At 35.7% G+C, this 16,634-nt stretch overlaps 1 protein-coding gene across 1 annotated transcript in view; it reads right to left on the reverse strand.

Moving 5' to 3' along the window:
- LOC121382698 (telomere length and silencing protein 1 homolog) overlaps positions 1-16,634 on the reverse strand; it is an 88,606-nt gene that overhangs the window by 32,593 nt on the left and 39,379 nt on the right. Inside the window, exons 4-6 of the mRNA XM_041512238.1 lie at positions 9,456-9,536; positions 9,076-9,147; positions 6,039-6,170 (exon numbers count right to left, since the gene is read on the reverse strand). Coding sequence (XP_041368172.1) covers positions 6,039-6,170; positions 9,076-9,147; positions 9,456-9,536 — 285 coding nt within the window. The remainder of the gene's footprint in view (positions 1-6,038; positions 6,171-9,075; positions 9,148-9,455; positions 9,537-16,634) is intronic.

A 16,634-nucleotide genomic window follows, 5' to 3' on the forward strand; every position in this document is an offset into this window, starting at 1 on the left:
TGTTAAGTTTTTAGAGGTGGTAAATCAATGTTGCATTAAGCATTATGAGGTGGAAGCCACACAAAACATGTTAATATTGTGGTTGGTATATATCATGGGAATTTTACTAAGAGCAACATATTTTGTAAAAGAATTGAGAACCTTTTGGAATCAGGTTACCATTATCACTAATTTAAATACTTATCTAGTCAAAGAATGAAGGAAGGTAGCATACACAAAACACTCCAAGGGAAAGTGTTTTGATAACAAATATTAAAACAATATCCAAGGTTGTATGCCATCTGGTGTTTTCAAGTTGACTGATGCTTGCTATTGCAGGCAGCTCATGCTGCAATTGAGGAATACAAGTAAGTTGCCTTTAGCTCAGAAGACAGAAATTGTGTTTTGTGCTTGGCATTCCAAGAGGTCTCTGGAGTTCCATTGCTCTCACAAATGTAGTCCTGAAACTGGTGCAAGTATCGTTGAATATGTATTGACAATCAAAATGTTTGTAGAGTTGTATACACTGGGGGTTACACTGCCAGTTTACCTAGGAATCAGAACTGTGTGTCTAATTTGAGGCCTTTCCGAAACATTACAAAATGTATCAATAAATGTTCACTTCGCCTATTTGTATCATACTTCTTCACTTTCTTCCTGAAAGGGAGAAATTCACTGCCTGCCAGGATATGTTTCTGTTCTGTGCAAAGAAGGGCAGAATCGAAAGTGTAACTATGCAGGGATTGTTGACAAAACATACACAACATGCAAGGTTCAAAAGACACAAAGTGTAACTATGTAGGGATTGTTTGATAAAACATAGTATTTACACAACATTCAATCAACCTTGAAAGACACCAAGTGTAACTATGTAGGGATTGTTTGATAAAACATAGTATTTACACAACATTCAATCGACCTTGAAAGACACCAAGTGTAACTATGTAGGGATTGTTTGATAAAACATAGTATTTACACAACATTCAATCAACCTCTAAAGACACCAAGTGTAACTATGTAGGGATTGTTTGATAAAACATAGTATTTACACAACATTCAATCAACCAGATTGTAATGTAGAGTATGGCCCAGTGACATCAAGTGTCATTAATATAGGCTGGAAAATTTAAACAGAAAACTATATAGCATCAGGGCTAAAAATTTGCGCGAATCTCCAAATACGATTCGTGTACGCACAAAAAATCAGAATCTATTTAGATTCGCGTGAAATATATATATATATTCCACAAATTTATTAAATTGAATAATCAATTAAAATAATAAAATATAAAATAGTCTGGTTATCAAGCTTCAGTTTAAACTGGCTTGAAAAGTGTAGCATACATTCAAATCCGTACATGTTCGAAACAGAGGTTTATCGAGAATAGTCTGGCCTGGAGTCAAGCGGTGGTTGATCTATTTCTATGAACCAAATTGCCAACGAAGAGAACAAAATGGAACATGTTTGTTCAGTTCTTACATAGTAACAATAGACACTAGTGTGTCACTTTTGGTAATACATCAAACATTTCTATGTTAATTCGCTGATATTATGTTCCTAACCTTGAATTAATCAATAAATCTTTTTGTTGGTAGCGGAAATGTACTTCAGTAATATCCATACAAACATTGAACCAATACGCAAAATACATCGGCAAAAATATCCCGTGCGCTGTTTACGAATAAGCAATCTTTGAAAAGTAACCTGGGTTGCGTTCAGCAAGACCGAGCAGAAAAACATCCGCTAGATTGGTTTATGTGCTTCACAGTAAACCAAATGGCCACGTTGGGAACCAATCAATTAGTTCACGAATGTTAGCCAAATGTTTGCTGGCTGAACTTGGGGCTGGTAAGACACCTAAAAAAACTTGACTGCATGTAATGAGAAAATGGAACCAACAACTAAAAAAAAACTTTTAGTAAAAAAACATTTTTGTTTGTGTTTTTTGTTTTAAACTTGGATACACTGTTACTGACAAAATGGTTATTATTTTCAGTAAATAGCAAGGGTTGTTTTATATACACTAATCCATATACAGTTGGCAGCATATGACACATAATTCTATATACTAACACTGTTGATAAAGTTCTATGAAAATGTTTAGAATCAGATGATTCAAATGTTTAACCCTGAGCATCTATATAGACTAAACTGGCCTCGGTGGCATCGTGGTTAGGCCATCAGTCTACAGGCTGGTAGGTACTGGGTTCGGATCCCAGTTGAGGCATGGGATTTTTAATCCAGATACTGACTCCAAACCCTGAGTGAGTGCTCTGCAAGGCTTAATGGGTAGGTGTAAACTACTTGCACTGACCAGTGATCCATAACTGGTTCAACAAAGACCATGGTTTGTGCTATCCTGCCTGTGGGAAGCACAAATAAAAGATCCCTTGCTGCCTGTCATAAAAGAGTAGCCTATGTGGTGACAGCAGGTTTCCTCTAAAAAGCAGTGTCAGAATGACCATATATTTGACGTCCAATAGCCGATAAGATAAAAAAATCAATGTGCTCTAGTGGTGTCGTTAAATAAAACAAACTTTACTATATAGACTAGTATAATACTCATAATTGAAGATTTTGACAGTGATGGAAATGTAGCACAGAAATTTGATATCTGCAAAATATGCATCCATCTTTATCATGGTATTTTTAATCTACATGTATCTAGGCAATGTACATGTATGTGCGTGTAGGCTTTTTTAATGTTAAAACTGTCTTGCTGTCCTGTTTTACTTCATATCTCTCTCTCTTGCTCTCCCTCCCTCCCTCCCTCCCTCCCTCCCCCTCTCTCTCTCTCTCTCTCTCTCTCTCTCTCTCTCTCTCTCTCTCTCCTTTCTCTCTCTCCTCTCTTCTTTCTCACTTCTATTTCTCCTCTCTCTTTCTATGGAAAAAATGTACAATCAATTTGAACATATTTAGTCTAACTATCGACATTTCTGGGCTAATAAAAAAAAAGAGGAAGTTTTTTGGTGTTTATACAACTTAATATGTTCTAAACATGTTTTTAGAATTGGTAATACCTTTTTAATTCTACATATATGGATATATTGTTTTATTTATCAATTATTTACCGTCATTGAGAGCAATATCATGTTTATGGACCAAAGAAATTGATATTGACCGAGACCAATGGCCGAGGTCAATATCAATATCAATATCTTCAGTCCATAAAATATGATATTGCCCCCAATGACAGTCAATAATTGTTTTATTACATAATGTTATCCATAAGACTCGTACATTCCTGCTTTGTTTATCAGAATCGAAATAAGCCAATGCTTATAATTTCCCGCAATGCCTTAAAACTGATGGGATTTAGTGACACCAACAGCAGAGGTCAATATAAAAATTTCGGTCCATAAAACCTGATATTGCCCGAAATAAGGTCAATAATTGTTTTATTACATTATAAAATTGTACATTACTGCTTTATTTATCAGAATCGAAATATGCTAATTTCCTGCAAATTGAGATTTAATGACATCACATAAACCTATGACGTCATAATACACGCAGAGGAATGCAGAAATAAAGAGTTGAAATATTACCAAGACAAAAATTAAATTAGAGACACTATGATCAGCAAGAGTGTCAAATCATATTTGTAACAAAATAAAAAACAAAATATAATAAATCTGAACATACATTTAAACTGAACAGTTACTGATTACATCCAAATGCATTTTTTATTTGTAACATAAAATCCTGATAGTGCCGATTCCAACTGCATTTTGATGTATCATGTACGTTTCTAAATCTGCGAGATATTCCTTACACAATTTGATGATTACTGACCTTGTCTTTGTCGTATTTGCGGAATTAAACTCAGTATGAATAAAGATGTTATCTTTTTGTTGAAGGACTGCAAAGCGTTTTATCACAAGTTTGTGGTTGTTTACATTAGAATTAGCAGTTGACGTTGCATTACATTACCTATTCATTAATTTGATAGAATTTTGGCTCATCTTTATTTTCATTGGTTAAATCTCCAAGGGCAATATCACTTTTGATTGGACCGGTGGGACCATCTCAGGGCAATATCACTATAAGAAGCCAAATATATTTTCAGTATGTGATTTTAGTATTAAACACAAATTTACGATATCAGATTTTGGAAAATTAATAAAAAGCCCCAATAACACTCTATTTCTCTCTCCAAATATGGGTACAAACAGACAGACACATTCACACTTCATATACTAGTAATCAAACTGAAACAAATAGTTAGTCAAACAAGTGCAAACTTTGGAAGTTTAGAACTTACTACTACATGCATAATGAAACAGTAAATTGAGAAATTTCTTATCAAGACATATGTATTAACTTTGAAACAAAATAAATACTGTATAATTAATTCATCAATTCCCCACCCCTAACAATTTCATAATTTGCGCCATGTTGCTGCTGTTGATTTCAGCATCGTATTAAATGTTTGATGTGATTTCTGCTTGTAAAATACCTAAAAAAACCGTTTATAAAATTAAAATTTGCGGTCTTTTTAAAATCCAGCTAACTTATTAAATGTCACCTCAGTTTTACAAATATATATCTTACATTATCTAACAAATATGATTATTGTAAACTAATTCAGTGTACGTTTAACTGCAATTTGTATAAAAACTGCATGTTCATTTCCCGCAATCGTGATCTGCATGCGTGCTCTGGACCACAGGTACAAAATTAACAAAGACAATGGAAATAACCAAAACTGCAGTTAGGTATTCATTGATGCAAACAACTATTGTTTTTCTACAAATTTACATCAAGATTTACTTCTGTATAATCGTATTGTTTAATGTCAGCAATGATGTCTCTTGACACGTGGGTGTCAGCTGACTCTGAAGCGTGACGTATATTCGCACCGAGAGCTTTCCTCAGTTCAGCCAATGAACGTTCTTCCTAAGGTTTGCGAACTATTTGATTGGTGTCGTCATGTCCATTTGGTTTAACGTGTAGTGAACGTTTTGTTTTCGCTCGGTCTGGCTGAACTCAGCCCTTGGGATAGCCTACATGTCTTTCGGCCCTGAACTGGCATGTGTATTCAAATTGACATGCACTGTCGGTTTGTTTTTATTACTTTGTTTCAAAGACTTTACAAAGTTAAAATAACAAGTTACAGATCTTCTAGACATTGAATCACCGTCACATTGCTGTCATACATGTCGAATGCATGCCATTAAAATTAATAACCTTGATTATTAAAATAAGCAAACATCATAAGGCCCACGTTGTATTCTGGAAACACCGTCGCGAGATCGCTATTATGCTAATTGAATATTTGGTATTATTATTATGTTTGAGGTGTCGGATAGATTATGTCACCGTTTGTTCACATCAGAAGATAGAAAATGGCTTAACCAAAAATTTTGCCACTTTAGCCACAATTATTTTTAATTAGCCAATGGCTAAATTGGCTACCGACAGCACGAGCCCTGGATGTTTTCAGTGTGTGTTTTGGGAAGGGGCCGGGTGTTAGGATAGAAATTACTGTTTGCCAACTTAACTGTACTTTTAAAAAGTGCTTCACCTATCATTTATTCAGTTAAATAGAACAGTTGATTCTGTCAATGGGCATCTTCTTTGATCGACCTTGAAGCTTGCAATTGATTGCTCGGCACGGGAATCCCGTTACGCGTAAGTGCCTTCCTGACAGATTACCGGTCCCAGTAGATGTGGTAAAATTACTAAACACCAATTGTGAGCAGATGACTGATTCATTGTTAGGTATTTAGGAAGTGTTTTACCTGTCATAGTGATTAGGTGTGCTTGATATACTGGTACACAAGTTGTTTGCAAGAGGTAGTCGACTGCCATGCTCGTACTTGTGATAATTGTTTTTCTAAAGCACTTCAAATCAAGGCATAGCGGCAATTGATTTAAGGAGCTTCGACGCTGTCAAAGCACTTACTTTACGGACCAAGGCGTGTCGGGCCGCTATGCCTAACAGCCCTTGGGAAACCCCTGATTACTTACATGTCATACCTGATCGTAAACCCTAAATATAATAAAATTTCAAAATAACAAAGGTACTCCTAATGGCTCCATATACATGACTTACTCAATACCAAGGTCCACCTCTGGAATACCAGACAACATCTGATTGGATAACATGTCCTCGGAGCGCTTAGTGGTAGACTTCACCTGAAGGTGCTCTGGCAGTTTATACAATGTATCTTCTGGATTTTCACATCTGAATAAGAAATGTAAATGTGTAAAAGAAAAAAATGTATATCTTACCAACTGAAAATGTCTGGTAACTTGACACTGTTTGCTAGATTACATCTAACAAGACTCATATGTTAAAGTTTGATTAAAAGTTAAAACTTAATGTTTTTGCTTAACAACACCAATAAAGAACACTGATTTATAATCTTATTTGTGTTTTATTGTGCAAAAAGGTGTTCTTAGTACTTGATACAGAACAATAATTCTTGCATTTACCACATGTATTTCAGATTTGATACATTAAGTGGACTTTTCACTGCCATAGTGGTGACAATCTTAGATTTATGTGACTCATGTATCAAATTTGAACTGTGATGACATCATTAGCTTCCTTGGACCATAAAGCCATGGGGCAGATGCAAGAATTATTGTTCATTGTAAAATAATAAGCAAGTTATATAGCTATTTCCTAATCTGACAGCTTATCATAGACACCATCTTGGATTTCTCAAATTTCTAAGGGGTGCCTGGGGGGCACCTGGTGGATTATTGATCTAGACCCCCTACAGAGTCAAAATCTGCAGAGAACAACTATGTGCTAAAATTTGCACACTCCAACCCCAAAATGAAATTTCACAGCTGGACTATTACAGCATTTGAAATAAGAATTTATCCGCTTGTCCTGACAAGTGAAAATCCACTCGGACAAGCAAAATGTACCTCAGTGGTTGTCCTGTGGACAAGTACAAATTTATAATGCTGTTTGATTTTGAGCAATCAAAAAAATGTCCTTGCACTTCAATAAACTATTGGGTTTTTTCTCTAAACCTTTATTACCCCACGATCACTGGCAATGTCAAGGTTGGGGTGCCTTGAATCATCGTCTTACAATATACAACAATAAAAAAATTATAACATGATTATGTGTAATGGTAAGGTAACGGTTTTACATTTCATATTATGCATATAAACAATATGTGCTATGTATAGGAGTTGTCATATACTGCATAACCCTATTCATGTTGTAATGGACCCTACTAGTGTGTCCATTAATTATTATGAGTATTTATAGTAATGTATGAAATCACGTGATTTACACGTTAATAGCAAACAGCTGATTTTGACACTTTAGCTAAGAGGAAATTTATTTTACTTAATAAGATGATATTTCAATGAACTTGTTACTCTGTACATGCTGGTACTGATTTCACTGTACTCTAAATAACCTAGAATTATGTTATCTCCCTTAGTTAATGTTATTTTGGAGCCTATTCGCAGATGAATTCATCGATGTCCGCCATATTGACTTCACTGGCGTTGTTGCCACAGGGTCGAAAATACAACATGTGTAAAAAATAAATTAATTTGTTAGCTTTAAAAGGGAGGAAAATGATGTTAAATGACAAAGTTATTTGTTTATAATGTGTAGAGTTGCTCCGATGTGCTATACGAGTTTACTGGTGATTTTTATAGGAATTGGTAGTCTATTTTTATAGCACGGCTTTTGGATACATTACCACAAAATAATGGGGCATGGTTTTATGTAGACGTATATCGTAAAATGAATTGTTGTATGGAGATTATTGGTGTGCCCTACTAATTCCATTTGGGGCAGAGCTTGCCCCTTCGTATTTACTGTATGAAAAAAACAAAAAAACAAGTAGCAATATAGTAAATGTTTGAAGCAAGTCGAACGGCCGACTCGATGTTTGTTCTATAAATTGTACAACTAATACTTACTTGATTTTGGGGCAGTAATGTGCACATGAATGTTGTGTAATAGTAGATACTAGATCCTTTGGGGGCAGAACCTGCCCCACGTTATTTATAAGGTTATTTAGCATGTTCTTTGTGAAATAGATCCGATCTGGTGTATTGTCAAGCCAAATTATGTAACAGGATTGGTTAGATGACATTATGTGACGTCATACGAAAAGTATAAAAAGCGCGAAGGAACATTTGTTTATCACTTTGCATTTCAGTGTTAAAGTCATAACATCTCAAATAATAATAAAAAGAAAATGGAAGATTACCATTATGACAAATAGTTAACTATTTAGGCCTGGCAGTTGGAATGGAGACAGACACTGTTTACAAGCAGTTTAAAGTATTTAAACGAAACGAAATTATGTTTTGTGTCTGCATTCCTATTACACTACTTTTGACAAATAGTTAACTATTTAGGCCTGGCAGTTGGAATGGAGATAGACACTGTTTACAAGCAGTTTAAAGTATTTAAAAGAAATGAAATTATGATTGTGTCTGCATTCCTATTACACTACTTTTGACAAATAGTTAACTATTCTGCATTCCTATTACACTACTTTTGCTAAGATGTAGCTCAGCCTCACTTGAAACACCAGACAGGATCTACTGGATAACGATGTTGATGTTGCTGTGTTATTTTGGCTGCTTATCTGCTGCAGTAAATAAATCTGAACTGATGTTTTCTACCATTCCTGACTTGTTCCTTTTGTTAGCCGGGTTGCTTACAATATATATATATATATATATATATATATATATATATATTATTACATACATACACATACATTTTTAAATGATCTGAGGGTCAAGAATGATAGGTGAAACGAGCTTACATTGGAGGGAGGAGAGTAAAAAAAAAAAGGTGGGGGGGGGGGGGGTGTGTAAAAAAGGACAAAGAAAAGGTTTGTCTATCGACACACAAATGTTTTATTTAAAAAAAAAAAAAAAAAAATTAACTGTTTTAAGTAGGTGTCTTATGTAGTAATAATAAACTAACAGCTTATTTAGACAAGTAAAAATATTGGTGGAGAAGTAGATTTCTAGCCGTACTTGTGGACTAGTGAAAAATTGTGCTTATTTCTATCACTGCTATTACCAAAACCACAAATATTTAAGCACATGAAAATAAAGGATTTTTATTCACATTGTCACCATGCACTCACCTAACATAGTCTTCATCTTCTTTCTTCAAAAGACCTTTTCGACGGGCCAGCTCTTCTTCAACATACCGAAACCTAAAATATTGTTCCACAAACAGAATAAAATTCAAGTGGAAAAAAAAAGAGAACAAAATACCAAAAACTTTTATCTACGTCATACATGTGCATGCACCAAAAATTATGGGTTTCACTAATTAGCCTGAACACTAAAAGATCAAAATATAAATTAATATATAAATAAAATGCATAGAAGAGGGTATGGGGCAAGTCATGGTCAGTCAGGTGATTCTTCTGCACACTGTACAAAGGACAAAGCCTTTTGTAGTTGTCTTGCAACTGACAAATATGAATAACAATTTAGAAACAAATATTCTCAAACTCACATCTCTGCATCTTCATCTCTTCGGTTGGTTTCTGCTGCAAATGTTGTCCCAATGGATGTAGCCTCTTCACCACTCAAAGGTCTAAACAGAATTAATCTTTTATGATTAAACTGCACATTTTCCCCTAACATATATAAGCACACCCAGACCTTCATTTCAAAGTACACTAGTGCAATCGCGCTCATACAGCACAGACAATTTCAATCTAACGAGTGTGAAAAACAACACGTGTTACACTTAACAAATGGCGCACGTAAAAATAATTCTGTATGTTGGTTGGCATTATAAATAAAATTGGCAGTTTTTTTTACCTTATAACCCGAGTGATATGAAAACCCTTTTAATAATACAATAAAATTTATAACTGTGACATATGCACACTAGTTTTTATTCAAGCTTTCAATGTATGACTGGTATTTCTCTTTGCTTTTGCAAATAAAAAAAATACTGGTTTACATGGGTATCATTTGATGAATAACGTGGGGGGGACGGTTTATGACAAATAGTTTTGTTGAGCAAACATTGTTTACCATTCACTCAAAATGTCTTTGGTGCATTCTGGCCGCATGTATGGAATACAATACATTACTGCATGATAATTTGTAATTTATACTAAAATACATTGTAAACTACTGAAGATTAACATTGAACTAATTTTATAATTTGCACAGGTATATTTATACAAAGATGATTGTTTCATTTTCAACTTAAGTGTAACATTAGATACTATAATTGTGATGCAAACGATCTTTCATTTGTAACGACCAATCAATATTAATACAATGCAGTGCTCAATATCGGTTTTCAAGTAAAGCATATCACTTGTTAGTGCTTAAAAGCCTATACAGCTGAAGAAAGCCATATAAAAAACAACTAGCCATGGGATCAGTGATTTTAAAAATGTACTAGCCACGATTAAAAATTCACTAGCCCTACTTCTATATGTATTTAAGCTGATAAAATTTTACTAAATAATAGTAATTATGAGATATGTCATCTATAAACAGGGAGATATAATTTAAAAACACTTAACATTGGGGGCTTGGGGTGGGGACAGAATATTCATATTTACAAAATATACTTAACTGCAATATTTGACCAAAACATTTCACTAGCCGTCGACTAGCTGTGAATGTTAGAACATCTGTTGATAAACTCCTTGGCAATTTGCTGATCATCAACCATGCCCACACCATGACATGGTTCAAGCGCTGTTGGGTCATTGTTGTGCTTAATTAACCAAAATGTGTTTTAATGCCACTACTAGAGCACATTGAATTATATCCTTGACAATTTGCTGATCGTCAACCATGCCCATATCATGACATGGTTTAAACACTGTTGGGTCATTGTTGTGCTTAACCAAAAGTTTGTTTCTCACTATTGTTTGTTTAATGACGCCACTAGAGCACATTGATTTATTAATCGTCGGTTACTGGATGTCAAACATTTGGTAATTTGACATATAGTCTTAGAGAGGAAACCTGTACATTTTTTCCATTAGTAACAAGGGATCTTTTATATGAACCATCCCACAGACGGACAGAATAGCACATACCACAGCCTTTGATATAACAGTCATGGTGCACTGGCTGGAACAAGAAATAGCTCAATGGGTCCACTGATCGGGATCACGCATCAGACAGGCACTTTAATTACCATTGGGCTACATGTATGTCCCAACCCTGTTCGCAACCAAGTTTTGATTTGCCAGAGGGCACTATAACGACTCAAAAAATGGTGAACACATGCCCTTATAAAACTTTATTTGAACACTACAATTTGACAGTCTCAACAACATTAAATTATGGGGTGGGTGGAGGTGTTGTGATTTTAATATTTAGCTACAGGGCATAGGCAGACCTATTTAGGACACAAATTGAAAAACTGTTGGGGGTGATGCCCATGCCAATACACATTACACACCTGAATTCACCAGTTTTGTCTGCCAGTTTTTCAGTTGCCACCGACGAATGTGGTAGGCCTACCATCACAAAAGAATCGCTGGCGCTGTTAGTGATAATTTTTGACACACTTGCAGAGACAGGAGCAAAGAATGTGCACATATCCATGGTAACTTCTTAAAAAGTGTACAATTAAAATTAATTAAATCTTCTGAATGCTGGGTGCATCAGCGTAAGAATGTAAAGAAAGGAAGGAAATGCACTTAACACATTTTATTTATGGTTATATGGCGCTGGACATATGGGTAAGGGACCACACAGATATTGAGGAAGGAAACCCGCTGTCACCACTTCATGGGCTACTCTTTTCGATTAGCAGCAAGGGATCTTTTATATGCACCATCCCACAAACAGGATAGCACATACCACAGCTTTTGATATACCAGTCATGGTGCACTGGTTGGAGCGAAAAATTGCCCAATGGGCCCACCGACAGGGATCGATCGCACATCAAGCAAACACTTTACCATTGGGCTACATCTCGTCCCCATAAGAATAGAATCTAGTTACAATAATAATGTGAACTTGTCATTTTGTTTATTGTTTTCTTGTCAACACAAAAGACATAAAACAAAGTGTCTAGATGGTATAGTTTATAGATCACTTTGTTGGTAACACTGGTTGGTAACTTCGTACGAGTATAGGCTGTATAGCACTATACAACCTATACTCCATGGCATTTTCCAAAGCAATTTTACCGTTAACATATTTGTAACTCCGGATTGTAAGTAAATTTGAATGATGAGTTTGTTATTTGTTTTATTTGCCAATATGCTGTAAGATTCATTTGTATCAGTGGTAATATTTGTTGACTGAAAGTGACGTAACAGTTAACACGTAAATGACATGTACATGTAAGTAACATGTACACAGTCAAGAACACTGGGGTTGTAACGGGATAACAATTTATCATATACAGCGTAGTCAGTCCGCAGTGACGCACCAATTCAATCTTTATCTTTTAATTATATTACACCAAAGTGTCAGAATATATTTAATGTGATATAGAATTCACATAATTTTACTTAATAACAGCATAATTTCTGTCAGGACCAAAAGCCCCCCTTTCAAAATCGGTAAAGGGTTTGTTTTTGTTTTTTTATTAGGCCATTCGGCACCAAAAAAGGCTCAGGCATGATGGAAAAAAGATGTAAATTACAATCCAAAGTTCAGCCAGCTAACATTCGCAAACTATTTGACTGGTTCCCAATGTGGCCATTCGGTTTACTGAGAAACACTTAAACCAGTCTAGCAGACATTTTTCTGCTTGGTCTGGCTGAACTCAATCCAGCATTAAGCAAGTTCCAACTATATAGGTCATTGAACTCTGAATCCCAGTTGAGGCATGGGATTTTTAATCCAGATACTGACTCCAAACCCTGAGTGAGTACTCCGCAAGGCTCAATGGGTAGGTGTAAACCATTTGGACCGACCAGTGCTCCATAACTGGTTCAACAAAGGCCATGGTTTGTGCTATCCTGCCTGTGGGAAGTGCAAATAAAAGATCCTCTGCTGCTAATCGGAAAGAGTAGCCCATGTAGTGGCGACAGCGGGTTTCCTCTCAAAATCTGTGTGGTCCTTAACCATATGTCTGACACCATACAACCATAAATAAAATGTGTTGAGTGCGTCTTTAAATAAAATATTTCCTTTCTTTGTTAGTTATTGTATATTTTATCTAAGTAAACACCTTCTTATGTAGACACTAATAATTAAATATGTATATGGTGGATTAATCCAATATCCAAATCGCTGGGTCAGTGCAAAAATGTAGTATCTACAAAATGTTGATAAATAAGGTCTTAATTTTTACAATGTAATGGACCCTATATGTTCCAGAGCAAAAATGTTGTATGTTCATATAATAGGTCTGGTTGCTTAATTTGAAATCAGCTAAACTGTTGTAAATGCATATATTGTAGTTGACTCGGAGCGAAAGTGTTGTAAGTGTTATATCAGTGTATGCTGCTTCAGATTTTGGAGGAAACTACCAAAAGAAGAATACAAAAAGTCATGGCTCTGCGACTTGTAAAAACAAATTGGTTACTCTTGAAACTGTTTTAGCAACACTTTCAGGTTGGTACAGTTTTTACTTTGTTTATTCTTGCTGAAAAATATTTACTGCAAAGTGCAATATGTTGTTTATTACAATAATCCAATTTAGAACAAATTAATATTATTGTTGTGTAGATACAACATTATGCATTTATGGCTCTAACTATAGTCTGTCCCAGCCAAAAAAACCCTGTGTTTTTCGTAAATAATTTCAGTTAGGCTCAACACAGAAGAAAAGTAAAACTGTTTTAAAAATAACAAAAAGACTTGTGTATGTTTCAAACTATTAACATGTTTGATAGACAATGTTTCCAAACATTTACAACACTTTTTGTGTGGATGCTGATACTGTACATCACTAAGCTGTTGGGGCAAAATTGTTGTATGTGTTTTAATGTTAATTTTTGGCATCTAATAAATGTCAATACAAATCACTAATACTTTTTTCTGTAATGTCCTTCCATCATTTAATCACAATACGGCATAACATATATACAGAATAGAAATGACGATTTATGTTTTACATATTATTTTTTAATGCTCGTTTTCTCAAAATGGGAATTTTGTATATACAACATTCTTGCACTCACCCAGCGAAATGATATGGCTAGATTTCCAAATTATAAGAATTAAATTACTGTTATTATTATTATTTGATTTGATTTGATTTGATTTGATTTGATTTGATTTGATTTGATTTGATTTGATTTAAAAGAAATATATATATGTGAATAATCTCACTATCAGTGCTAGGGATAGTTCTAGGAAAATGAGACACTTAAGATTTCAATAGGGTGGATTTTATAGTACCTAACTAGCGGGGTTACAAGATCATCCACCGAGGATACTTTTCCCAAAATATGGTATATATTAATTTACTTGTTTGTTAGCTAATATATATTTCAGCTAAGTAAACACCTTCTTATATAGACACTAACAGCTAAATAAGTATATGATGGATTAATCCATTATCTAAATGATCAGGGTAGATTTCCATATTATAAGAATTTTTATTTTATTTTATTATTATTATTATAATAAAAAAAAATAAAAAAATGTGAATAGCCAAATGCCAATTTGGGTTCAAAGTCTGCACAATTTGGTGCACATCAATAATCTACTCGGTGCCACCTGGGCACCCTTGAAGAAAAATCCAAGATGGCGGACAAAATGGTGGCCAAATCAGGGAAATGGCTATAGCTTGCTTATAAATTGACAGATAAACACAAATTATTGCATTTACCCTATGGTTGTATGAGCCATGTATGAGCCAAGGAGGGCAATGGTTCTATCAAAATTCAGATTTAACTAAATGGGCCATGTAATATGGTGGTCCAAATTGAGAAAATTACAATAACTTCCTTATTATTCAGTACTAAAATGTAATTCTTGCATCTAACCGTTGGTTTTAGGGGTCATGGAATACGATGTTCAGTTCTTCTATACAAGTTAATTTTAATTATTTCAAGATGCCAACCAATACAGGCAATGCACCTAAGGAGATGGAACTGTTAAAAATAAGTGCCACTGTATATTTGTAAAATGATTAACACAGTCATTAAAAAAACTTGTGGGTTTAAGATAATCAATTAATAATAATAAAATAATTTGACAGATATAAAGAAGAAGTTTGTTTTGTTTAACGACACCACTAGAGCACACTGATTAATGAATCATAGGCTCTCGGGAACCGCCACCAACTTGGAACCGGTGGCTGAATTACGGACAGTATAGATGACTGAGATGTAGCTTCTCCACACGAATAGTCTGAGGTCTCAGATTAAGCCATATGCACCATCAGTGAAAGCAAAGCCAACAGACATATGCAGCAGCAGTCGATGCCCGATGCACCTTCAGTATCACCACTATAGTCACACCCTTGGAGATAAGGTTCAAGAGTGTAGCTGGAACACATGTGGATGGTGCAGTTTCGACGTATATCTGCAAGATGTACAAGGTTGGGAAACCACTCTGCCTGGCCACATAGGAGCGATGAGTAATTGACAATCTTGAAACCACTGGAACACTCTGGGAAGCAGTACTGGTGGAGGGAACGCATAAGCATCCCGACTGTCCCAACTGATGGCCAATGCATCAAGAGCAAGAACTTCCGGATACAGAACGGATGAAATGTCCACCCGAAGCTGGCTTAATTAAAGAGTGTCGTGAACAGGTCAATGTTTGGTGTCCAAAGCCTTTGGCACACCCACTGGAAAGCTTCTGGATTGAGAATTCACTTTGACTTGCAGAGCGGACGGTCAGGACATCGTATCTGCCAGGACATTCGAAACCCCTGGAATGTGACGTGCTTGTAGCTGCAGCAGAATGGCGTTTACCAACTCGAACTGCTAGAATGTGTTCCACCCTGCCAATTGATATATGCTGCGGGGGACACATTGTCTGTGGCTACCATGAATCTCATGGATTAACATAGAGCACCAATGACGTACTTTGTTGAAAACTGCCAGCTCTAATACACTGATGTGAAGACCTGCCTCACTTGAAGACCACAACCCCAAAGTTGTCTGATTATTGACATGCGCTCCCCAACCTTCCAGTGATGCATCGACGAATAGATGATGATTCGCTTAAAATGGCCGCAAAGAGACGTTCTATGGAATCTGTCACCACTGGAGACTGGACTGGAGGTTGTTGGGAAGGCTGATCATTAGTCTGGGGTTGTTATGATAAATGGATTCAGGAAGATTTGTAGGTGACATATCCATAGATGGCCTCCGAGTGTCATGTCTTGCTTTGATGTCAAGAGACCTCACAGGCTTTGCCAAAAGTGGAGACATTGCAAGAACTGATGTATGAAGTCGACATGAACAGCTAACTTAATCTTGCTCTGGCACTTCATGAGATAGTTGTTTAGCAATGCAGTAACCAGGACATCGGGACAGTGATCCTGGTAAACAGCCAAGAGCTACCTAAGCCTGAGCAGCCCGCTACGCTATATTCCCGATATACATTGATGTTAAACAACGCAAATACCGAAGGCTGGGGAAAGGCCTGCAATCACCTACAGCTTCCGTCACAGCGCCTGATGCGTTGAGTGTCTGTCACCGGCCGCCGAAGTACCAATCTTTTGAAAATTCCAGGAAGCAGCTGTCAGAATAATAAATCTCAATGAACCTAACACTGACAACTTCCAGAATCA

Source organism: Gigantopelta aegis, chromosome 10, assembly GCF_016097555.1.
Source record: "Gigantopelta aegis isolate Gae_Host chromosome 10, Gae_host_genome, whole genome shotgun sequence".
NCBI classification, from domain to species: domain Eukaryota; kingdom Metazoa; phylum Mollusca; class Gastropoda; order Neomphalida; family Peltospiridae; genus Gigantopelta; species Gigantopelta aegis.